The sequence below is a fragment of the Rissa tridactyla genome, chromosome 10, assembly GCF_028500815.1.
Source record: "Rissa tridactyla isolate bRisTri1 chromosome 10, bRisTri1.patW.cur.20221130, whole genome shotgun sequence".
In the NCBI taxonomy this organism is placed as follows: Eukaryota; Metazoa; Chordata; class Aves; order Charadriiformes; family Laridae; genus Rissa; species Rissa tridactyla.
Genome location: NC_071475.1, coordinates 5,988,184 through 6,014,646, shown reverse-complemented (window position 1 = coordinate 6,014,646; position 26,463 = coordinate 5,988,184). Strand labels below are relative to the sequence as shown.

Genomic DNA, 26,463 nt, shown 5'->3' with positions numbered 1-26,463 from the left:
GCATGGAGTCCTATACAGGGAACAAACTGCTCATGCTGACAACCAACTCCAACATCTCTGCTTTCTCATCAACACCAATGTCAATACAAAGCATCAGAGGCTTGAAGTCTCTCTAAGCCCACACACCCCAACACTGATTAAGAGCGCAAAGGCAGGGAACATTACGGCTACTCTCATCCTCTGTGCAGATTTACACTGTGCACAACTGACAGAGAGGGCAGACCTTCCTTCTCAATACAGACAGGTGCTGGTCAACAGAAGCTTCAGAAAAATTGCTTGCCTGTACACAAGTTTAAGGGTTTTTTTACTGTAATATATATTTAAATATATATCTACATGTTTTGGAACAGGGAAGGGACATGAGATGGAGAAGCAGGGAAGACAGGTTCAAGAAGCAGAGTCATCTCTCCGCATCCAAGAAGCTGGTGGCACAAATAACAAGCCTGGCTAGAGCGATCTCCCATTTCAAGCACGGTTGGCTACCTGCTGGCTTCAGAAGAGCTGACTTGTTAGTGATATAAAATACAGCAACCATTTAAGATGCAGCAAGGCAAGGCTACAGGGCTGGGGTTTATGATCATGAACGATGCCAGAAGCTACACAGCTGTGTTAAAAACTGTGAAAAGGCTGTTAAATGGCAGGAGTAAGCCATGTGCTGCTCCTGCAAGGCCTTTTCCCTCCAACACCCCTCCATCATGCCGTTGGTGTGATGCATTTGTAAAGGTAGGGAGAGGGGGGGATTTGCCTAGGGGTGAAGCCTCGCAGGCTGGTCACAGAACATTAGGACAGACTGACAGGCCGACCTGGTCTCACAGATCCCATGTTCCTAGCCTGACACTGAGCTTCCATCAGCAAGCAGACATTCAGGTCCTTTGACAGAAGTTAATCCCCTTCTACCTTTCTAATCTGTAGGGGTGAAAGAAGCCCAGCGGAATGGAGCTGGAAAGCACAAACAGGGATGGAAACAACCAGTTTGCATACTGATCTTTGTATAATGACCCCCCCCACCCTCACAGCTCACTCTTCCCCAAATAAAGACACATTGTTCAATGGCATGTTGAAAAGACGTGCTCGTCATTCTTAATAAACAACTAGAGTAAGAATACATAAGAGAAACAGGGTGGTATCTTTATATGATACACAAGTGTATGTTACAAGAATTCCATCAGGCACAGGAGCCTCAAGGTTTAAGGCCTCAATGTTAGGCCAAAAAAAGAAGAGTGTGGTAAAGTTTGTACTTTTAACATCTAAAAATGTCACTTAAAGGTCTGAATAGAAATCGTTGTTTGTTTTTGTTTTGTTTTTTTGTTTTTTTTTTGTATAAATCACAATTGCAGTTCACTCTCTCCTCTTCCTTCCAAGATAACAGCAAATTAACGTCCAAGCACAAGAAAAGAAGATGCCTGCCTCTCCTCCAGTGGCCGAGCAGGTCCATCCATCATTCTGTGCCCTCTAGGCTGCACGTGCTCCAAGGAGACAGAGGCCCCAGCCATCCAGGCCAATCCTGTAGTTCATGTTTTCTACATCATAAAAAAAACCAGAGTCAACCAGCAGCTTTCCACAGCTCCCAGCTCGCAGGGGATATGCAGCCTCCAATGGGTCCAACAGTTTGGTGTGTTGGGTAGGATACACAATGGGTAGGTTTTCCTTTAGATTCTTTTAAAGAGAAGAAGCCTAAAAGGGCTTCATAACTACACCAATAAAAAACCAAAAACTTAGGCATCTCCTTTAGTGTAAAAGTCTGTACAATTTATCTTTGCTTGTCCCTCCCCCGTCACCCCACCCCACCCCTTCTGAGCCAAGAAGGATGCCTTAGTGCATGGTGCTGGCATCAGCCACGGCAAGAGCTTCCTGAATCTCTCGTATCACCAGGATCCGGGTGAGCATCTGCTCCATCTGCTCTCTGCTGATCGGCTGGATGGAATACCAGATAGGGCTGTTGGGGGCCACCACTGGCTCCGGTGTCAAGTAAAACGTGTCATTCCGGCCTTTCACACTCTGGGGGCTGCGTGAGGAAGATCAGAAATAACCAGACTAACAGAATATCCTGGAAGGGAGAGACCGCCACTGTCCTTACCCCAGACTTCACAAATCCTGACAGTGAACATCTGGCTGATGAGACATGAAGGTACGGTGTTACATCTTGGGGCAACAGCGGTCCCAAAGTTTTTAGGCCATGCCAAGGTTAAAAAGCCATGGTAATGACTACAAGAAAAAAGTTTGTATTTCACACCAGTACGTATAACACACGCCTGGCTTTAGGGGTCTTTTGGAATGAAGGAAGGATGGGGTATTTTCACATCCAGGCTAACTGCAGACCCATCTATGCAGAGGAATGTTTACATGAGTTATCAGAACCATCATGATTTAGAGGCGAGTCCTTTGAGGTTCCCTCCGATCTCCATACCAAGTCCTCATTTTTGTTCAGAAGCTGATTTGAATAGGACCCTAATTTCACCTCAAGTAGTGGATGCTTCCAGATGCTCACAAAGTCACAGGCAGAACTGCGAGTTCATGCCAACACAGCAAACCTCCAGAGCAAGTATGAGATTAAGAGCAGCCAGTTCACAAATCAGGATTTGTGTCTCTTAAACACCACGGAAGTTCAACTTCTGTGCCATCAGAGTAAACCGCACCCTCTCACATCAACACCCCTCCCCATTAAGTAGAAACTGTGCCAGCAATAAAACACAGCCCTGAAAACTAGGCCAGCCACAAGATGCAGCTTAACAGTCGCAGAAGACAAGCAACTACACAGACGAACAAAAGCTCTCACCATTTGAAGAGGTAGAAGTCATACAGCTTTATCGGACACCTCAGGGGGTTCTCTGGATTCTCAGTCTGCTCTGCATACATGTCATCTGTAACTACAAACCAGCCCCCCCCCCCAAGTCTGTCAGACACTCTGTATAAGTACAGCAAACCAAGCAGTGCCATACAGCCCCGGAGCTCTGAAGCACCTTGTCACCATGCAAAAGCTGGCAAGAGACATATGGCTGTTCCAGGGCAGAGGCACCTGGTTATAAAGGCCCAAAGCATTATATAGAGAGCCTGCTTTCTCCCAAGGCTACTGAAGATCACAACCCATCTATGTCCTTCATTCCATTTCTCCTCTACCTGTGCCCAAAATGAGAAAAATCTCACTACTAAGACTGTAATGCCTCAGCTAAATCCGCAGTCTGTGCTTTTAAGAGGACAGATTGTACTTACATATGGATTCTATATGGGTTCACATGAGTCACGATAAGAGAAGCCCTCCCAAAGAAGTTTCTCCCTTTGCTCATAAGCACTCACACCCAAAAGCCCCTTTGCCCATAAAAAACCAAGAGTAACGATAAAATGATCATTAGCTCTTGATGAGTCCTATACGCCTCAGGTATGTCTCCAGGATTATTATTAGAAGGTGCTATGCTCTCTCACACAGAACACACAGAAAACCCATGCTGCTAGGCTGAAGGTAATTAATTGTCAGAGCCTTGGGTTCTTGTGGCCCTACCTGCAGACATCTCCAGGTTCATCCACTTCCTTCAAGCCCAGTAAGTAAGTATTCCCCAAAGAAAACTTCCAGACACTACCTTTCTGTCCTGTCTGGTGTATGCCAAGAGGCTTCAGATAGCGGATACTCGTGCTTTTATCCTTGGGATTAGAAGGGTTCTTCTTGGTCTGCCTCAACACCTTGGAGAAGGCCAGCTTCATGTGCTGGTCTACGGTTTTCAACAGGAAGTATCTGAGCAGCGAGAAGAGAACACAGGACATTGAGGCAAGTAAAGGATACAGTCACAACAGCGAGGTAGTTATCTTTACTCATCATGAGCCAGCTGACACTCAAACCAAGTTAAAGGCTGTTCCAGCAGCAAAGCATGCAACAGCCGCAAGTTCAGTTTCCCCTCTGCTAGCTCATTTCCTTGTTGTACTGCATCTTCTTTGCCTGACGGGGCTGCAACAGGGCTCTGCGTGCAACCATTTGAATTCACGACTTCACGCTAATCCAGTGCGGCAGTTTCCTACCAACCCCGTCAAGGCATTTGAAGTTCTTTTATTTCCCAAGATTCGCAAAGACCTAAGTACTTACTTTGTATTAAAAAACATCAGTGTAGTGAGCAAGGTGGAAGGGGAGTGAGCTCCTAGCTGCTTACACTCCCACAGCATCTCTTCTGTTACATGACTGGAGAGGACATAACCTGCAATAATCAGAAGTCAGCATCATGCCAGGAGACAGTCACAGCAGGAGCACAGGCAGCACTTTATACTCTGTAAGTATTGGAGAACATATAAATCTTAAGGGAAGGAGGAGGAGGAGATCCTCACTGATGTCAGGGTTCACTACTGTGCAGGAAGCTTTGTAAATAGCAGGTACAGTTAGGAAACACTCAAATACATACGTCAACAACCTCTAGTTGCGGAAAGTATGCTTCTGCAATACGCCTATACATCCCAGCCCAGAGAGAAATAAATATGCACTTAAACAGCTTTTAATTAATGGCTCGACTCCAATGCAGATGCTCCTAATCCAATAATATGTGAGAGCAGGCAGGCCAGTGTAACAAATCAGCTCTTGGCCCTGTGCGCAGCTTTAGTCAGCACACAGTGCCAAGTGATGTATTTGGACACATGAGTAATCCTTTGATTCTCAGATTTTTTTCCTTTGTGTAGAAGAGAAATACTATACTCCAAATCCACAGATAAACAGAAAAACAGACAGCAGTATGAACTCCGGGGCTTGTGGAATGACAAAGCACAGATCAAACAGCCAGAGTGAAAACAAAAGGATTCCAAAACTCAGGGTGCTACTTAGCCATCTAGCCTGTAACATCAGCTACTTTTCTGAACACAAGGAATAGCTTCTTTACTGACGTCTAACCAGATCAAAGGTAATGAAGTAATGAGGAACCAGGTTTCCGCGCTCTGAAAATGCAATTCTTAATCTACTTCTCATACACAACTCTGTCAAAATCTGTCTCTTCTGGAAGTGCTTCCCCGACTCCTGTTCCCATCATCTTCTAAACACAGGGCTGAGAAGAGCTGCATTTGATTGCAGCATTTGAGGCTCTAATCACGCATTGTTTCTTTCTTTTGCACCTAGTTGGTCCTGCAGACCATATCCATCTGGCTATATGGCAACATGACAGTGTCATATTATCTCCCAAAGTAACAATACCTATTAAAGGCAAGGTGTATTGGTACTTCAGATGAGGAAGCTTGATTCACATCAAGGATCAGCTGGCTTCCAAGTAAGCCAATCTTGTGACACTAGAAAGTCCCAACAACCTGCCTTCTGATGGGTGATAGACTAATAAACCTCAACGACAGTCAGGGCTACAGCCTGACACGTGCAGTAGCCCCAGCATTCCCTGCAGACGCAACATTTCTCTCCCTGACCAGAATGAGCTCTCCTAATGACATTAAGTACTTTGAAAGGGTTTCTACTCAGACTACACTTATGTTGTTGTTCAAACATTCCAAACTATGGGAAGTTTTAGAGTTCTTAAATAGAAGTTCTTACCAAGAGGGGAAACACGGGGCTGTACGTCCTTGAGAACTTCATGCAGCCATTCGGTGAACCGAATATAATAGAGATCTGAGAAGATGTCATCTACTCGGCCATTTTCAAAGAGATACTGTAAGAGAGTCACAACACAGTCCAGTACAGCGGTAACAAGTATATTCCTCAGACCAGACCTTATCCTAAGAGACTACGTACCTGGTTAGTCAAGCATTTTACAGCATAGCACTGAGGACTAATACATTCTAGCAAGAAGAGTGAGGACCCTTGCACCAAGGCCAGTACAGAGTATGTAATCTCAGTTACTATCATGGGAACGCTTAAGACCATCTTAGAAAGGAAAGCTGGTTGGATTTCACCTTTTATTTCAGGTGCGTTCACTGTAAGTTATTTCACATGACCATCCTTTGGACGCTATTTCACGTTAAGGAGAGAGATGCTCAATTCTCCTATCAGAGTTTAGCTCTGTTCCTCAGCTCTTCCAGAAAGCATACTAATATTACCAGCTCAGACTTCCCACACGACACAAAGCTAAGTTCTTGCCTGTTAAAGCTTCAACTAGATCAAGTTTTGACACTGACAACTTTCTCAAACATCATTCAATCCTCCTCCCCCCACCAAAAAAACTAAAAGGATTTATTATGATACTGAACTCACTTATTAACAGTTCTTCACAAACTTAACTCAGTAGGTGAAAGCATTGCTGTGCACTAATGACATTTCGTCCGGTTTATTATTTTTTTAAAGCAAAGAGACTTTTTTCTTATGAAATTGTTGGGCAGCTTCATAAAAGAAGCCACAGTCTGCACTTTTGTAACAGAGAATCCTCCCTACACATGCTGTCAACATGCACAGCTCTGCTGCACATATCGCTGTCCTCCCCCTACCTTCTGAATACACAGGAAGATATAGTAGAGCACATCTGGATCATAGGGTTCCCCATCACCATTTCGAGCTTCTCGTGTCATTAAGCATAGACCATAATTCAGCTCAGCCACAGCTGAAGAGATGAGATCTTCCTGGAACCTCAGCAGCTGACGCCCTGGAAAAACAAAACAGAGCCATATTATTTAAGCCATAAAGCCATACTATATCCTAATCTTTCAGGAACGATTTCCCACATCTCCAGCTTTGCCTTTCTATCTAGCAGGCCTAGTACTACCTCATTCTCCCAGTACAATAAATAAAGCTGAAATAAATCAAGATCTTAGGCTGTCAGATCTACTAAAAGATAAACCGGCAAGAATCCGACAGGAAGACTCTCTGCCCTGCCAACTGCATGACTATTGCCTTCTTTTACCATGTCCACAATGAAAAGCTGGCCTGCAGCAAAAGACAACATCAACTCTGTGACTGCTCTACCAGCTTGGCTGGCATCCACAGCCATTTTGTTTGTCCATGCACCACAGCCATATAGTGCCCTTTCCTACTGCCACCAGCCTTGGTGGCTCAAGTTGGCTCAGCACAGAGCTAATACCTCCCTTGGAACATGTCCTGTGTCAGTGGGAATATGCAACAATTAGTACTGCAGAGTAAATCAAAGTTTAAATTTAAAAACAATCTCTCATTAAAGAAAGGTGTTTTCCAGAGCGGTAAACAGCTAACACTTTAGTCACTTCTAATCCTACTTGAAAGGAAAGAAAGGCCACGTTGTCATGACACATACTTCCAATAGGTGCTAGCCTATTTTGGGCTTCTTTTTCCAGCTCAGCATTCTTGGTCTGTGCCCAGCTTTTCCACACTTCAAGTCCTTCTTCTGGCTTCAGAGAGTTTGGAAGTAGAAGTTCAGGTGAAGTCTGTGGTTGTGGCTGTGGTTCAACTTCAGCAACCTGAACAGTTTGAGCCTATGAAAGAAAACATTTCATTTTATATATACACTTCGATGTGCAACAGTCCGACAGAAAACAAGTAATGCCGCAACACCTCTAGCCCCAGGATATCAGTCTTTTCCAACACTCCTCTCTAACAAGATATTAACCCAAGGAACGCAACTTTTGCTGTCTAACCTGAATTGCTGCTCACAAAAGAGTATGTCTCTCCAAGAACACTTTTAGTTTGAACAGGTATATCAATAACACCTTTAGTAAATCCACATGACTTGCCGTATGATGCATTTAGAAGTCCTACAGACCATCACAGGAGACCTAACAGCCACAAGCCATTCTTGCTGCAATACCGTTAAGATGCTAGCCAGCACATTCAAAGGCAAGGATCTTCATAGGGCTAAACTCCTCTCAACAACAGACTTCTGGTCTCCCCATGAACACTGAAATAGATCGCTATTGATCCTGAAGCCCTCTTTGCTCCAATGCATTTTTCTTGGCTTCAGCTAACTTGTCACTCTGAAACACCGCCAGGGTCCATCATCTCACAAGAAGAGGAAGGGGCCCAAGGCCCCCTGCAGACACAGCCTTGACACACAGCAGCTAGAGACACCACCAGCCCCTAGCAGGGAAGAACGGCAAGGTGCCATCAGCTTTACTAACTGCTGCTGCTCCAAACATCGACTGTCCTGAGCAAGGTTCTGGGCACGATCACGTATTGTACGCTAGCAGCATCCCTCCCCACCCTTGCCCATCGAGGGCAGGCTCTCTTCGTTATTCAGTACGCCCTAGGCAGACAGAATGCTCTGTTCTTATCGTCAACAACTGGTAAGATTAATTCATTTGCAAGAGTATTAACAGACTAGAACACAAGCATCAAAACATTAATTCAGCTGCAATACAATGCTCTCAAACTACCAAATACTGCTAACGAAGACTAGCTACTATTCTGTGAAGAGCTACTGTATGACCTACTATAGACCTAAAGGGCCTCCAGACCCTTTGGAAATTTACTTCGCAGCAGGACGTTAAGTCACCAAGAATTAATACCTCAAACTGAAACTTATTTTACCAGCAACTGATGGCACCTATACAGAAAGAGCAGTGAGCCCTCCAGCTGCACTCACTCTGCATTCTTCACTACAGCTTCTCAATCCCATGCCACATAAAGTCTCATGGCTACCTCAATTAAGGAGATTAACTTGAAGCTTTACAGCCCTTAATCAAATTCTCACTGGCACCCTGAATGTTACAGAAGATAGCAACTGTTACATCCAAACAGTTTTGCTTCCTCCTTCTCAAGAGTCAGCCCAAAAAGCAAGGCTTTGTTATAATGAAGGAACTTTTCCTTTGATACTGCCAAGTGCCAACCATCAGTGGAAGTTGCTCCGACAGTGCTAGAGACCGTAATAAAAATGGCATAGAGACTTTAGTAATACCCGTACCTTACTTAGTATAACAAAAAATACAGCTGAAGAGGCAAAGCCTGCACGAGCCTCAGACTGGATCTTTCTGACTGCCTCTGGTTGGTTTTGGTTTTTATTTTTTTTTCTTTTTTTTTTTTTTGCATCATCTCTTAATAACTCTTTGCTTATCAGCCCCTGCATTTTCCACAGCTACAGAGGGAGACCATAACTGAAAGGGGCCAGTTTTTATCAAGTCAGATGGCGACAAAGTTTAAGTTGTCAAGCAAGCCTCTGCCTCGAAGAGGACAGGAGTCCAAGGGTGAGCTGACACCTTGTCTCTGTAGGAGCTGGGATTGAGCCTCTGCTCTCCTCCGGAGCACTGCCCTGTTACTCTCCAGAAAGCAGAGAGCTTTCCAGAGCCAGACACCTCCATCAGCCCAACCTAAGGTGCAATCTTCCGCCCTGACCTCGCAGACACCTTGTCCGGTGTGAAGGCAGGCACACAGGCTGGAGTTAAATTCACTGAACTGGCAGTTGCTTCTTAACTGACTTACATTTTTCACAAACAGAGCAAAATAGCTGCAACTTGTCCGGGTCCCACAGCAGCACGATGCCAGAGGACAAGCAGGCAAAATCCTTCTCAGTCTCACAGTTGTGAGAGGGACAACCCCCAAGAGTTTGATGTTCACCTACAGTAGCTTTATTGCCCTCTTAAAGAAAGAATGCAACCTGTCCTTGAGGTAAAACAGCCCTCCTGGACCGGCCTCTGTATTTAGGGGCTTATGCAATACCCAGTACTCCAGAGAATTTGCATCAGAAAACTCTCTGATACCCAAGAATTGCAGACCACTGTGCTGTTAGTAGAAGATTTACAATTAACCATTAAAGAAATTATGAGGCTAATACCTTGGAAAGTATCCCAAGAATGTGGCTCATGCTCTTAAAAGACCCTTGAATAAATCTAAAAATCCTGTTTAGCAGAAAGGCAAAAAGTTTTATCAACTTAGTTTGTTCAAGCAGCTGAAAGCGATGATGTGATCTCTTAAGTACCATTACAGGGAGAATATGAGCTACAGAATGCTCTTTGAACATGAAGAAACAAAAAAACCAAAACACAACCAAACAAAACCTCATGCATTACAAAGACCCATAAGCTGTAGCTTAAAGCACAGCTTTATAAGAGAGGGCATCCATCACCTGCAAGTTATTTAGAGATGCAGGGAACCCTTTTCAGTGAAGACCTCGGTGGGCTATAGCCCACACTCAAACTCAGAAACAATCAGACATGACTACATGAAAGTAATCCTCCTTGTCTCAGTGCTTACTGATGAAGTAGAGGGCACATATGCCTTTATAAAGCCAACAGTGTTATTTATAAACTGGAAAGAATTTATAACAACATTTATGCTAGCAGACTTGGATATTTTTGCCCTCATTCCATTGAGCAAAAACAGGCTCTGACAGATCAATCACTTTTCATTTTCTGGTAATAAAAAATAAGTTACAACCATTTGCACATATAAGATAGGCCGTTAGTAGCCCTAGTTACTTAAGTTTTAAAACCCAATTCAAAATAATCTATGGCTTAAAGTTAGCAAAAGCCTTTAAAAAAAAAAAAACCAAAACCACAGCAACAAATTTGGCTGCCACATTTGCCAAGCACTATGAAGAGGTGCTTACTTGCCACTGCTCATTACTGTGCGCTTGCACCAGGCATTTACCTGAAGCAGGACCTGGTGTTAGAGAGGTAACCTGATCCATGAAGTTTGCTCACAGCTAGACAGATTTCGACACTTTCCCTGGGCTCTCGATCTGCTGCATAACACAAAGTAACCGATGACCAGGTTACTACTATATTTGTGCACCTTACTTTGCTGCAATCATCCCTGCCTGTCCACTGCAAGCCCTGGAACAGCTCAGGAGAAGACTGCAGACCTTGGAATACCTGCCGTGAAGAAGCTAGCAATGAGCACGTATCTATTAATTTATATTACGAAGATGAAGACGGCACCTATTAATTTATATTACGAAGATGAAGACTGCACTTTCTTTTGGGAAGTTTTGAATCTTTTAATTACGTACCAACATCAACACATTGCAGCGCTACACCTATCAGGAGTCAAATGCCCTACCTCACACCCAGGCTACTGGGACAGACACATCTCTGCTTCCTAGATAACAGCTGTCTGCTGAAATCCTCCTCCTCCTCAACATTTGCAAGTTGTTAATCACAGACTGAGAAGCAGTTTTAACTTACTGAGCAAGTGACTTGTAGCTGCTGCTGCTGCTGCCCCTGCTCCTGGGGTGTGGGCTGCTGCTGTTGCTGCTGCGGGTCCCATATGTGCACCGTCTGTGCTGTATTCTGGTACGTCCCTGCCACAGCCTGCACTGCCACTGGAATGTGGATGTTGCCATTCATAAACTGCGCCGGAAAGAGCGAATTAGCAAGAGTCTGCACCACTTCCTCGTGAGAGTTCTTCACTACCGAAGTACTTCCCACCATCTTATCCTTGTCATCTTCCAGCTTCACGGTAGCCAGTGTCGTTGGCGAGCCACTGACATGGACGGCATTGTAGGCCTCCTGAGGGATGGCGATGTGGGTTATGTTCTGCTGCTGAAGGTCACCACGTGGCTGAGCAGAGTAAACGGGGATGGTCCAAGTCTCTCCAGTGGGGCTAGTAATGGTCCCAGTGGCACTGTACAGGTGGGCACTGTCCACTGTTAACAAGTCTGGCCTTAAAGAGACATAACTTTGCTGCTGGCCCTGAGGAATGGCCAGCACTGTGGCAACTGGCTGCCCTGAAATAGCATACGATACAGTAATAGGCATATCCACTTTACGTTTCTTCACCGGCTGAAGGACACTAGCAGTGCTGATCCGCCGCTCTCCCTCTCGTGGAGAGCCTTGTTGAGAAGGTGGAGGTGACAGTGCCCCAACTGTTTGGATCTGTATCTGCTGACCACCAGTAATGGCCTGTCCTGCCACAAGCTGGGCCTGGATCTGCTGGTGTTGTATGTGTTCCTCCTGTATCTCCGCAGCTTGGATCTGCTGGGCAGTCTGCACATGCTGCACTTGGATCTGAGCTGCCTGCAGCTGAGACGGGCTGGGGCTCTGAAGAGATTGACTCTGTATTGTCTGGGATGCCTGCTGCTGCGCCTGGCCTTGGATCTGCACTTGGACCTGTATTGGTTGCTCCAAAGCCTGATGAACAGTGAGCTGCGGAGAGAGCTGTTGGGCAGAGACCTGCTGCGGTGACTGCTGGACCTGGACCTGCAACGACACCAATTCAGCAGTTAATGATCAGCAAGTGTCAGCGATTCAACAGGGGGACCACCAACAGAGATGATCCATCACTGGAGGTGTACGCTCCAGGTCTTTTTGCTCAGTTTTATGATTCCATATACTAATCCATTAGTAAAGACCTCAGGAAAATGAAACCAAGTTACCCTAGAAGTGCCTGGTTGACAAGACCAATACCGTAGATGATGTATTTGCTTAGCATTGCACATGACTACACTTCTCAGCACAGACAGAACATCACGTGAGCTGCATCTCCATCCTCAAAGCTCTGTGGGCTCAAGCCAACAGACTGCATCCTTGGAAGCCAAAAGAGTCTTCAGAGCTATCTGCATAGGCCTTGCAATAGCAAGACTTTAAGGTCACACACAGTACAATTCTGATAACATCTTGCTACAAAATGCAGGAGCTTTCCTCATTCTTACTGTGCTCTAAAGATCATTTTACTGCTTTCAACCCCAGTTCCCCAAATGGCTGCAGGATCACCTGCCAGTGACAGGCAGTAAGAAATATGGGTAAGTTGAAACCAGCACTTGGCTCTTTCCACATAAAGAACAGAAATATTATTTTGAAACCAACCGCTAACAGTAACACTACACAAGCAGGTGTCAACACAGAAAGTTGCCAGTTCAACCTGAATCTTTGTCATGTGCTGAGAGGCAACACTGCAGCATTTGTTTTTTAAACTTCAGAAGTATTTCTTTGGCAGTGATAACTAAAACCTTTTAATTCTTTTTTCTTTATTTACTTATTCCATTTATTGTCCAAATTTTTCAGTTGTATTTTCTAGCTCATGCACTTACACAATACTGAATAACACGGACAAAATATGTTAAGACTTGGATTCAAACACAGTTCCTTTTATTTTAAGGAAAAAAATAAGAAATAAATCACACCCTCTCACATCAACGCCCGTTTGACCAAGGCCTGTCACACTATCTAGCAGCAGTCCAGGAGCAGACTTAAAGCTAGGAATCAGAGGTAGCCCCCAACACAAAGTTCAGGTCTCAGCAACTTCATGTTCCGGACCTCGAACCCAACCCAGCTGGCATCTTCGCTCCCAGGGCACCAAGTGAGGTCTGCACTCCTCATCCAGACACTTCACCACTTTGTCCCGCACATTTACGCAGCCACTTTGTTGCATTTGCCTTGTCCTAGAAGTGGTATCCCAGGTTCCCATGATCATCTGCTCCTCCAGGCGTCCTTAACACTATATCTTAAGGGAGGGAATTAATTCCTCAACCTTTCCTTTCAAATCCAATGGAGAGATATAGAGCTTTGTTAGTGGCACCTACGAGGTCCATATGAAGTTTGGAGCCAACGCAGATTTATTCAGCTGCAAAACTACGATTTCCTACTCATTATGTTCTCTCACCCTTTTCTACCGCACTTTCTTGAGTCAGTCAAGCTAATGTAGCATTTGCACAGAGATGCCACGCTCGACAGACAGACAATACCAAAAAGAACTACCAGGTAGGTCTGCATTGCGCAGATGCACGAAATCTCACTTCCCAACATCACCTTTAAGAAGTCTTTAAAAACGTTAAGGATTCATTTGCAGTCAGTTAAGAGTTGCTAAGGAAAAAAGCGGGGTAGCAAAATGCACCGCTTGCAGACCAGTTTTATAAACCACCTCCTGTTAAGAACTAATTCTATTTCCAGGAAGAATAGGGAATTTTACAGATTCCTGCTAGGAGCTATATGCAGTGTACTGTAATCCAGATGACGTGGACCTTCTATAATAATTTCCTGCACGGTAACAAGAAACATATGACCTTGTGTCACCATGACAGTTTAAAAAGCTGCATCAATGAGTGATTTGATCAGGCAGTTAATTGAAAAAAAATTAAGTCACCTATTGGACACTTCTTTAGTTCTGTTTGATACTCTTATCATACTGTTCTACAGCATGAGTATGGCCTTGGCCCAAGCACAGATCCCAGTTAAGAATTCAGTTTAAGAAAGCCAGTTTCAATTACACCTCTAATGCAAATATTCTCCCAAATACCCAACTTTAAAAACCACTAATTTAGCCCTTTGTATTGATTTAAGTCCTTGTTCAAAAGACTATTTGTAAGGCAAAGGTCCAAGACTGGGCAAACTAAAATACATTATTGCACTATTATATTTTCAGTTTCACACAAGAAACATTTGCTTTACCTGCTGGGACTCAAAATCATGTCACAGAAAGAAGTAAACGTGTCATTTATCGTGTACTTCTGCACTGTCTTTTCAGAATCTGCACATGTTGACCAAGAACACCCTAAAAGTACCCCCACCTTCTATCCATACAAAATTTTACATTACAGTTTGTGTTACTGCTGTAACATACACAAGACTATATTTTTTCTTTTTTTTTCTAGCAGGTAATGGAATAGGTTTAAGCAAGAGGTATTGTCAGCAAAAAAGGCATGGTCTAAGAACAGACCTGACAAGACAGCATTTTCTTCCTCCCGCTTTTATAGACTATTTCAGTTGGAAGGGACCTACAATGATCATCTAGTTCAACAGTCTGACCACTTCAGGGCTGACCATAAGCTAAAGCGTATTATTAAGCGCATTCTCCAAATGCCTCTTAAACACTGACCGGCTTGGGGCATCAACCACCTCTCTAGGAAGCTTGGGTATTTGTTGTTAAATAAATGCTTCCTAATGTCCAGTCTAAACCTCCCCGCACAGCTTTGAACCATTAACCATTTTAGAGTCTACTGTGTCTCAAAGTCACGGGCAACTTCCATCACTTTCAGCAGATGAACAATCATGACCTGAGGCCCTACAATACTCCCCCCGGACTAAATCCTACCCCCTATACAACTAGCATGTCTTGCTACTGCTTTAGAGTTCACACAGTGTTGTTGTTAACACCCCAAAAAAAAAAAGAGTCCAGACCCGAACAAGATGAAGTAGTCAGACTGCAGAACCACCAGAAGTTCTCCATGCTGCAAACTGCAGACATCACGCTTCTGACTGGAGACTGCTCCTATTTAAAAGAATACTGGAGCTCTAGCTACCACACATTATGCATCCCTCGTGAATTACACATCCATTTTTAACAACCATATTTTGCAGTAGATCCCTCCCTATTTTCAAGTAGGTTGTACCCAGGAGTGCTACAAGCATTCATTCCAGATTTACCGACTCCAACCCAGTCTGAGACCAGAGCTTCCTACATTGACCTCATTGTCTAACTTGCTATCTGAGAAAAAAAAAAAAAAGACAAAGAATTACACTAAACATCATCAGAGGCTGTCTTTTTAAAGGACTCTGCACAAAGAGGAATGCTTTAAATTCACAGGCCAAGACCAACAGGGAAGACTTAAAGTCTTCACCTTATGCTGAAGATTAAAGCGAGAACATGTTATGCTGGGAATTCCTGGGTTATACTGGTGCAAGAGAGGAACATGCCAACTTAACCAGTACTGAAAAACCGTTTATTGCCAGAAGTTTGGATCTAACAGCATGAAAAGAATCACTTCCCAGCAGGCTACCATCACACAAAGAAATGCCTTTTTACCATAAAATAGCGAGAAGTTGGACCAAGTACTAGCTGACTGGAGAATCAAAAGCATTGCAAGTCAGCCCTGTATCATAACAGGAGGGCAGAATTCAATTTTTAAGATTCCCCTAAAAGAAATCTTCTGTCACAATAAGCTCAAAAATATATTCTGAGCACACAAAAAGAGAAAATAAGTAACTCCACAAGCATGAGAACAGCTGAAGCCTCGTTTCCAGAAGTTTTTTTTCCTCATGGCTGACAAACTCCAACAAACTTTCATGTAGCACTCATAACGCGGCTGCCCTGTGTAGATTCTCTGTCCAATGAGAAATCAGACTGTAGAACTGCAGTTCTGAAACAATTAAGTGGAAAGAATTCCCAAGCAAATAAAATCTCATCTGTCGACTGACTGGATTTTCTACTATTTCCTAAAACATAACTCCAAATGTGCACACATACCAACTCTTGCCTGCATGGATTTTCTGATACCTAGCTTGCCCTAGAGCACCTGACAGGCTCTCAAATGCCTCTTTTCACAAACACATCTTGGTTTCAGACACTGTGTTTACACTAGCAAGTAGTAGGATACACCAAGAGCAGACCTTCAAAGCAGGACTGAAGACCTACTAACACATCCACGCCAAAAGTTTCAGAAGACCATTTCAAACTTAGGCCTAGTCTTGCCCACTAGCCAAGCTAGACAAACACCTAAAACCAACAAGATTGCATCTTACAGCTTAGTTTCATCTGAAGGGAATCTCAAATGACAAAATGACAGTGGCAAACCTGCTGTGGAAAGTATGCTCCAAATCCCCCCTAGAAGTAATGTACGTGCACCTCAAACTTCCACACCTGAGCAAGCCAAAAGAAGTCAAGCACTTGGTCAAAAAGTTAGTGAGCACAGGAGAAGAGCAATCTCCTAATTATTTTTTACCCCAATTTAAGGGAAGAAGGCTTAAAATACACTCCTCGCAATAATCATCCTAAGCTAAAGCTACTCCAGCATTAAAAACTAACACTGTAATAAAGAGTTCCTTCTAATGTTACGCCAGAAAGCATACACACAAGTACAAAACAGACCTGAAGTATACAGAGCAGGTGAAAAGACTGATCGCTGAAGTAGCAGGAAATGTTGGAACTTGTTATTCAACTACTTTACAGGAAGTCCTTTGCTATCTATCTAAGTAAACAAGGTCTACGGGGAGTGTACAAGTCAGCTTTTCAGAACAACTGCCAGACAGATTCTCACTGCAGGTTTTTCCTCTGCTCATTCATCAACATCAGAGACAGAATTCCATGGGCCAAATTAGGCCTTGTGTGTGTTTGAACAGTTACAGTACCAAGATTACATTGTCAAGCTGTACTCTGGGGCAGGATTTAGGCCTAAGACGGTTAAAACATGTGGACCAGGGAAAACAAAACAGCTTACGTCTCAAAGAGGAACTTCCATACACAAGAAGCTGCTACCTTGAAAACACCACTCTTGACTATAGCCATTCTTTGAAGTGGTGCACTCAGCCCTAGCAAATCACAATTAATACTAGCTGCTATGCTAAGATCTTATTTGGATGCTTCTTAAAGGTAAATGAATAGGAGCCCTACCTTCAGGCTAAACTTCAGAACCAAGACTGAGGCAGGGGGAAGCTGCATCCATCAGAAGTGAAGGAAAGATGCATTTTATGCAGAGCCAGAGATAAGATTTTCTTCTGAGCTACTTAAAGGCATCTTTCCCCACCTTGTGTCATTAATAATGCCCAGCTTCCTATAACAGTCTGAAGTCACAGAATAGACTGGAAGAAGACTGAAAATGCTGAACAGTAAACATACACAGAACTGAGCAATTAGAAAGGCACAAGCCTTAACTGAAAGGCATTTACACAGGCATTTAACCATTCCCTATATAGCTCTGGGATATTGCTCACCTGTAGCACCCTCCCCTCAAGCCCTGTCCAAAAAGCTCTTGCCACCTAGCCATCAGACTCTGTCTTAATAAAAAGTTGAAACTGAGGATCTTCCCCACATGCACTTTATGTATCCTAAGCAAAGATACTTTCTGTCCTCTGATATTATTTCAGTTAAATCATCTTGCGGAAGAGGAAAAGGCTCAAGAGGTGCGCTGACCTCTGCAGAAATAGCATATTCAGTAAGCAAGCCAGCGCTAACACCTCTTCTCGCTGGCATTATCAATTCAATGGCCTTAATGCACCAGACCAGCTAGCAACAGTTTCACCAAACACAAGGCCAATAAAACTTGACTGGAGAAAACACAGCCCCTTCCAGATGCTCCCTGATGCAGCACAGGGTACAACTGGATATACTAAACTCCTCCTTAAGATCGTTCATGCCATCGCTGTGATACTGAGCATGGAAGGAGCTCCAAGACACTTGTACTGTAGCACTGACTAGTACATAACTCAACAGTTGCATCCACTTAGCCTTTAAAATAAACATTTGGCAATAGGTTGTTAAATCTTTTAGGCAAGAAACCCCTAAGGTGGCAACTTCTTCAAACAGGAAATTTATTTTGCTAGGATAAATAAAAGCAACAAGCAGTCACGCGCTGTCTTTGGTTGTTCACAGCAAGTAAAAACCTAGGATGAAACCTGAGCACCGTCTGTCTATCTTTGTGATCATAAGGTTGTCATCAGCACTTGCAACCATGAGGTCATCTGACTGGTCATATTATTAGTCACCTTCAGCACCATTGTCACACTGCCAGACATAAGTGTAGCCATTCAAAGGGTCTTCCACTGATTTGCAATTGGATTAGCAAGAACTAAATAGATTATCAAGTCAAGTACTGGGATGACATAAGTTTGATCAAAAGCTAAGAGGCTTCAGTGGATGACCAAAATTCCTCATAATAGAACACAAGCAGTATTTTAGCAAAGCAAGCCAGCTGGATCGGGTGCACTGCTCTAGCAGAACACTGTCAACCCCAGAGTCACAACAAAATCCAGCTTTGTTCAGGCATCATGCTCTGCTATGGCTGCCACAGTGAAAGTCTTGAGACAGGTGAACGCTAAATCATGGGTTTAACATAAATCGTGCGTTGATAAGAAATCTTGAAAGGCAGAAAAACTCTTGCAAAGGGATAAAGACATTCCTCTCCACCCTATTCCTTGCAAAAAAACCTTCGAGATAATTCAAATACACATGAATCCAGTTGCACTGCTAATGCACAAGAGCTGCAGCTGTATCTACTACCACATGTGACACCTAGGTGTTCCAGGGGTTTGTAACATCCTAAAGTGAGCAGCAGGGTAGGCAGCACAAACAGTAATTATGATCTGTACTGAAAGATGTGAAACCAGATATTTCAAAGTAGAGTCACATCAAAAACAAGGGGGAAGAGAGCAGACAACATTCTTTAGGAAAGCTGCTGAAATCTTGACTTTCATCAGATATTTTTCACATTCAGGGTGCAGACCATTCAGTTTAAAAACAGGAACAGGTCTCTGGCAGCAACTCTACAGTTATTTTCAAGAAGGTCAGGAGATTATTTTTCTCTGGAGCATATGATATATGACCTCCCTCTCTATCTCTGTTACTAGAAGACTTGCAAGGGTCAAGCCTGGACTTTGACTAGTCCTGAAAGGAGGCAGCAGCAGGAAAAAATAGGAAGGGGAGTGGGGGGGAAGAAGAGATTCCTTCTGACTTCTAGAATTGGTTTGTGGGGCCTTCCATATCTCCAAGGCTGAGGCACCCAAAAAAGCTGACCCCCCTAGTTCTTCTACTGAAAAATCAAGCATCTCCCAAAAAAATGAATTAGCTGGCAGAACCAAAAGCACCCTTAATCAGTTTTAATAGACTCACGCGGAGATCCAAGTCATGTCTCTGAGACTAGAGGCTTTTATTCTTCCAAAGCCTTTCTGACACAAGTTACTGTAGGGCAACAGGTTACAGAAGTACCAGTTAAGCATTCATTTACTCAATAGAGAGAGTAACTGGAGACGCGTTTCCCAGTGAAAGAGGCAAGTTTGTCTTTGCTGTAGGATAAAAGCGTGCAAGTGAGCTGTTAGCACAAGTCTACTGCACTGCAGCAAGTTCATGCTACCTTATCTCCAGTCACTTGTGTCTCCATACCCTCATTTGTTGCAAAATAAAGGAGCTCACAACTTTACATTCATGCTACAGAAGGCAGAAAGATTCATATCCGAAGTGTATCAGAATTACAGCTATAGACAGAGTTCAGCTGTTTGGAGACATATCATAAGAAAAACTTAGCAAATGCCCTCCATCTATAAACTCTTCAAATTACAAAATGTGTTTGAGGACCAAAGCAGTTATCCTAAGTTATATGTTTGGGGGTTTTTCCCCCTCTGGTGCTGGATTTGCTCATTTAATACTTAATAAAAATTACTGTAATACCTATTAAAAAAAAAAAAAAGACGACTCCTTCCACTGTGCAAAGGGATAATGTACCTTGACATAAATGTATCTTTTAGAGTTCCTTTCCTGAAAGGTACCTTCCCCTGGTTTATATCATAAATTGACTCCCGTGCATTTCCCCTGACTTCAAAGCCAGTTCAAGAACTACAACTTTTGGAATGCTCAAGCAAAATCATTTGAAGAGTATTGATTTCATTAAAAAAAAAAAAACCAACCCTGAAGGCTACCCTGAACAAACAGATAAAGCAAGACCAGCAGAGGAGGGTGGTATTTATAGCAGCTTCACACAAGAGTGCAAGGCGTCGGGGAGCTGTGCACATGCCAGAACTGTCAACCATTTCTCCAATAGGTTACAGCACTACATTGCTATGTATGCTACTCCTCCTACAGCAGGGCTCAATGAAGGCACAGTCAAGAGAGAAATTTACTACCAAATTCCTTAAATGAAAGGGAAATAGTGCTGTTCTATATAAAGTTAATTGGCCCTGCTTCTTAAGTGCTTGCCTGTGGTTTCAGGTTAGACAGTAGCTGGCTCTGAACACCACTCCGTGGGTTAGCAATTCATATATACATTTAGAGATGATTTAAGACGCTTACCTGGACTTGCTGGGGTTGCTGAACCTGTATCTGCTGCTCTGGCTGAGTTTGCTGCTGGACACTGGTTGTCACAGGACAAGCAAGTTCAAGCAAAGACCCAGCCACCTCTGTGCTGTCTGTGTAAATGCAGTTGCCACCCTGCTGATACACCATGGTGGTGGTGGCTGTCTGCTGAAACTCCTGCAGAGCTTCCGGCCCCTTGGAAGCAAGGGAGTCCAGAAACTCCTTCATCCTGTGCTGGGGGATCGATCGTGCCTTCACACGGATGTATTCTTCAAAGGAAATGGTGTTCTCCAGAGAATTATTCATATTGCAAGGTCCTTAGGGTTCCTTAAGGAAAGAGAAAGTTAAAGTCTTAACTACAGCTCTCCTTTGGTGCCAGGATATTCCCAATTCCAGTAACTAATTTCTCAGATCGAGTACCATATGAAAACTAGCAAACATGCACAGCCAGATGCCCGAGACAGATGCTTTGGTTTTACGAGGCATCTTGTGCTACTACACATTTCTGAGATTAACCCTTAGCAGCTCAGGGAAGTCTGAACAATAACCAGGTGTAACTGTGGTACTATTCAAAGAGCTCACTGCCATGTAAAGTCTTGTAGTCTTGTAGCATTGTACTTCACCCAGACCAGGCGAGTCCCGTAACAGATGAAATCAAGCCACACATTTCATTTGTTTGCAGCATGCAGTATTAGTGAGAGAAGCTTAGAAATCAATATCTGTGGCCCTGCTTTGCAGCCACAGAGGTGGGAGAACCGAGCAATATGTTTTATCAGGCCATGCAGTTCTATTCTAGGCAGCTAATGGGAAGCACAACGGAAGAGGATCAGATGCAGCATTCAGCCCACCGCTATTAGGACTAGGACAGCCTTATTGATTTGAGCATAGCAAGCAAAAGGAGAGTGCTGGAATCAAGAGATTCCCCAAACAGGGCACTATACACATGGAGAAGCAGAGCTCTGGAAATTACAAAGGCAACAGCAGCATCAGTTACTGATATCCTTTTAATATAGGAAGAGGTTAACATGAAACATTCCATGTATGAAGATGAGAGAAAAAGAAATCAGATGATCAGGGAGGAAGTGAGAGCAAGGAAAAAAAAAAAAACAACAAAAAAGATTACTCCACCTGAGAACATTAGACAGCTCTAGGGTATACTCTGACAGCATTCTTCTCTTATTGACTTATCTTGTTTAAACCCACAAATTGTTCTGCAGCGAGTATACTGGTTGTTTCTAAGGCACTAATTAGTCTTCATAAAGTATAAATAGATTTGAGCTACAACGCTACTAGATACTGAGATGGTCGTGAAAAAGATGTGAAACAGCACAAGATTAGGACTAGAAGTGACAATTCAGTACCACTACATCAAGCTGCAGAAAGGCAGAATAAGGGACCAACATCAGTATATGTACATTATGACTGCAGTTCTGAAGAGAGCAGGTACAAAAAGTAGAACCACGTTTATCATTTTACTGTGATTTAATGAAGTGGAACCAAGACAAAAGTAAGTGGTTGAACATAAGACTGCAACAGCCTGTGCAAAAACAGGAGCTAGTTCTAGTCCCCCAGCAGCACCCAAGCATATTCCACAAGTCCAACTCCAATTCCCACCAAAATCAGTGGGAGCTAGAGCAAATTCTAACAACTCTTTACTGTTACATGACAGCAGTCTAAACACACAGAAGTTTTTGTTTACACGGAGGAGGTTCATGGCTAGGGCATTGGACCAGGCTCACAAGAGAATGAATATCAAAGGTAAGGGGAATACACATGAGGCAACCTGTGCTGTATCTACAGTTTCTGGAGTTATTGAGCAACATTTGCTGCTGTATGACATTACTATAGAAAATATTCCTAAACCACGCATCAATGCTTAGTGAAAAGCAGCAGCTAATGGTGTTCACTTAGTAAACACAACTACTCTGTAAAAATCAGCATACAGAAGGTCCCATAGAACTCAGAGCTGGAGAGAAACATAATTCTCCTGCCTTTCAGAGATTCTGATCTGACACATTTTAAAGCCAGCTTTGCATGATAGAACCGTAAGACTATTCACTTAGCTGCTGAGTGAGGTTTCCTGTAGAAGCCACACAAGCACAAACTAAGTACCCCTGCAAGCTCAACCCTCGCCTTTCCCCACCGAAGGGGTGGCAGTACTGATACTCTACACCTCCACAGGATGCATTGTCAACCCTTTCCCAGGTGACCGTACATCCAAGCTGGAACCAATGGAGGACAACCTTGTTAGCGCATCCTCATTGACCCAGGAGCTACACCAGGCACACTCAAATGCATCTTCCATCTAATCATAAGATGCTCCATTACATACCTGGAAGCTGGAAAACAGATTCTGAGCCATTAACTTGTCCTGATTTTCTACTTGGATCTCGCAAATATTTGACTTCAGTACTACAGCGAGGCTTTCAGAAGAGCACAGTCATTTTGCATGTCCGCTTTGAGGTGTGCTAGTGGACACAGCTTTGAGAGGGAAGACTCTTCTGAGGAATAAGCCTCAAGGATGCTATGCTTGACATCATGCCAGACATGAACACAACGCGTGCTCTTTGAGATTATTTGCTCTTTGACAGCTAGCTGCTGCTGAATAGGACGGACTCACCTCTCAGCAAAGGTTCTGCCTTCTTCCTTGCTCCTGCATTGGTTCTTATTACGTTGGAACAGCTCAGGGAATAGTTATTCACCTTCTGTTAATCTTGTTAAGTGAGACAGTGGGGAGGTCAGCAGGGGCACTGTTTTCAACAGCAGCTATCCATTAGCCCTCGCTTTTACTTTTGGAACATCAACTGTTCTGTCAACAGCTGCTCACAGGTACATCGTGCTCCTGTGCAGCAGAGACCAGAAGCCACCAGAAACCCAGATGCATAAGCAGTAGGCACAAAGATCAAAAAGAGGTCCACCACCAAATCATCACCTACCTCTTCCAACCACCAGCAAACGGAATAAACACGACATTAATTTCTTAGATACAAGTCCTTGGCCCTACTAGGCTGCTTCATCTTAATTGGTTCTTTTTAGCATCAAAATCAAGAGCCTACTACGCCAGCCTTCCCCTGCTAGCAAATATTCCTCTGTCACAAGCTGTCTGAAGGAATCTTTTTCTCTCTCTTCTAGCATGCAAAAGTCTTCCTTTACATTTGCTTGAAGTTACTACACTGAGAGCCACTGACTTCTAAACCAGTGAAATCCTCATCTGAGCCACTGCAGCACTTGATGGCCCAACCATAGACCAGAACCTCTGCAACATGTGGTATTTGTTCCTGCTCCGGAACAGCAGCAGGGTCTTCCTTTGGCTTTCCCTACAGCTCTGCAACTCTGACAATCAGAAAGGAGCTAAAGACACCTCAGGTGACAGTGCGGCCTGAACCAAGTTTCTCCCAGAGTTGAACCTGTCAGTTTGAAGGCTGCTTTAGGGTAATTTAACAAAAGCATTGAACTCATAAAAAACGCACTTTAAAAAACCCTCTACAGCAGTAGAGGTACCAGGTCTAGATGAAGAGTCAAGAAAGTAATGCTGTACTCCCAGAAATGTTATTTATTAAAACTAAACCCACCTGCATTTGTGACAGAAAACCTCTTTAAGGCTCAAGTGTATGTTCAACGGGCTTTTGTAGGGCAACATACACAGTTTGCCGCTGCAGTTGCCACTGCTACCGTTAGTTATTAAGACATACTAATTTACACATTCCATTTATCCCATAGACACTCATTAGAAACAGCAAACACCCATCCTCACTAGATCTCGGCAGCATGTTTTTAATACTGTGTTTTAAAATAAAAAAGAGCATCCGGGCAATAAGCTTTTTGCAATAAAGGGAGGTAATTCCTCCCTGTTCATCAAGACTGCATTTTTTCCCAGAAAATAGGTTGAAGAAACTCTTTGAAGATCATGAGCACATACGGTTAGTTCATAAAACTTAGACTGAGGTTACTGAAAACACACACACAACTTGCAGCATGTGGACAATCTGGACTCACCAGTCACCATGTTGCATGTATTTCTGCTGCTCTTGTCCTGAGCTCTTAGACTTGTAACGTTCTGGAGAAGACAGAACAAAGAAGCCCTTTCCATCCCCAGTTCCTCTTTCTATATTAAAGCCATTTTATTTTTAAAATGTATTCCATTAAGAAAAAAAAAACAACACAAAAACAAAAGCAAAATCGGGAAAGAAAGATGCGATCATCCACGCAGCTTAGCGGTTCTTACTGAAGGATTGTGAGATGCCCAATTCCTAACCATTGTATCCCTGCGTTACTGGGAAGGAGTGTGCGAGCACATCTGTCACAGGGTGCAGAGCACCGTGCGGTGACAGGCGCAGCCGGTGACACCGGAGTTACTGGAAGACAGAACTTAGAACAAGGCAGCAGCAGTGACCGTATCCAGAGGTCCCCCCCCCCGCTCCCTCCCCTCCCGCAGGTGCTCCCGACAGAGCCGCCGCTGCCCGGAGGCCCGGGAACGGCTCAGACTGCCCCACCACCCCACCGGGACGAAGCGAAGCTCCATATTTAGCCCCTGAGATCATCGCCCGCCCGCTCCGGCGGTGAACGCGGGGCTTCCTCCCGCCGGCCGCTGCCCGGGCCGCTCCCCGCCGCCTTTGTTCCCCGGCAGGGCGCCCGGGCCGGCGGGAGGCGCTGACGCCCCCCCGCCGCGGCAGGAGCCATGTTGGGGGCTCCGCCGGGGACGGCGGCCGCCGAGGGCCGCGACCAGGCCGCGCCTTCCGGCGCGCGCTGCCGCCACCCGTGGCGGGGGGGGGGGGGGGGCGGGGACGCGCCCGGTGCGGGGAAGCGGGGATATGGGGGGGGTGGGGGGCGCGCACCGGCAGGCCTCGCGCGCCCCCGCGGGCGGGGCCGCCCCCTCCCCCTCCCCCGCCGCCGGGCCCGCGCCGCCCCCGGAACCACCGCCGCCGCCGCCTCCCCCCTGCGCCCGACGGCAGGCCCCGCCCGGCCCCGCCGCCGCCTCCCGCGCACACCCCGTCCCTCCTCCCCGGCCCGGCGGCCCCGCGGCGCGCCCCGGCCCCCGCCTCACCCCGGTCCTGCTGCCGCCGTCGCCTCGCGCCGCCGCCGCCGCCTCGGCCCCCGAGTCTTTTCCCCTCACAGCTCCCTGGGCGCCATCTTACATTCAACCCCCCGCAGCCAATCAGCGCGCGGGCCCGGCCTCGCGAGAGCTCAGCCCCCAAGTCCCGCGAGAGCTCGGCGCCCGGCCCCGCCCCGCGCCTTAAAGGGGCCGCGCCCCGGCGGGGAGGGGGCGGGCGCGGCCGCCGGGGGGCGCCTTCTGCAGGGGGGGCGACACACACGACATACGCGTGGGCCTGTGGTTTCGCGGGGCCCAGACACGCGTGGGGCGAGGTCACCCACGGGAGCGGGGACAGCCCCCGGCGGCGGCCGTGGGGCTCGGGAGCCAGCAGCACGCGTGGCCGTGGGGCGCCGCCCGCTAAGGGGGTCCCACGCAGCCGCCCCGCGTCAGGCGGGGGCGGCCCGGCCGCCACCCCCACGCAGCAGCCCGGGCCGAGGCCCCGAGCCGCCCCACGGGTGGGCGAGATCCTCGCGCAGGGGGTTCCACGGTGAGGGCGCCGTGGCCTCCGCTGCCGGTACCGGCGTGGGCCGCACCCTGCCCCCGCCCCCGGGCGGGACCGCGGGGCGAAGGGTCCCCCGCAGCGTGGGGCCGAGCCGGGGCTGCTTTAACGTGCCCATGTGCTCGGCGCGGCCTCCCCGTCCCCCGCTGCCGCTTAAGGTGGCCCATGGGGCCGGGCACAGCCTCCTCCAAGCCGCGGCAGGATCGGGACCGTGGTCCCACGGCTCAGAGACGGAGGGACCGCACCGGTCCCGCGGGGGCACCCCCCTGACCCCCGGCCCGGGGCCGGGCAGGGGCCACCCCACTCGAGTCCACCTTAACGGGGGACGGCGCTGGGGTGGTGTTTGTACACAGT

General features: G+C 45.7%; 1 protein-coding gene across 4 annotated transcripts; it reads right to left on the bottom strand.

Annotated features, from left to right (window-relative positions):
* Nucleotides 1-1,055: 1,055 nt before the first annotated feature.
* Nucleotides 1,056-25,701, bottom strand: QRICH1 (glutamine rich 1). Of its 4 annotated transcripts, none has more exons than XM_054216476.1 (12): nt 25,563-25,701; nt 24,515-24,575; nt 20,516-20,845; nt 10,990-12,003; nt 7,170-7,347; nt 6,391-6,545; nt 5,504-5,618; nt 4,073-4,181; nt 3,576-3,727; nt 2,777-2,867; nt 1,807-2,005; nt 1,056-1,515 (listed from the first exon to the last, which is right to left on the bottom strand). In XM_054216476.1, exons 3-11 carry the CDS (start codon nt 20,822-20,824, stop codon nt 1,813-1,815), a joined length of 2,316 nt encoding a protein of 771 aa, XP_054072451.1. In that variant the 5' UTR covers nt 20,825-20,845; nt 24,515-24,575; nt 25,563-25,701; the 3' UTR covers nt 1,056-1,515; nt 1,807-1,812. The 4 variants fall into 4 exon arrangements, with proteins under 4 accessions (XP_054072451.1, XP_054072452.1, XP_054072453.1 ...); XM_054216477.1 differs by lacking the exon at nt 25,563-25,701 and adding an exon at nt 24,744-24,950; XM_054216478.1 differs by lacking the exon at nt 24,515-24,575.
* Nucleotides 25,702-26,463: the final 762 nt, after the last annotated feature.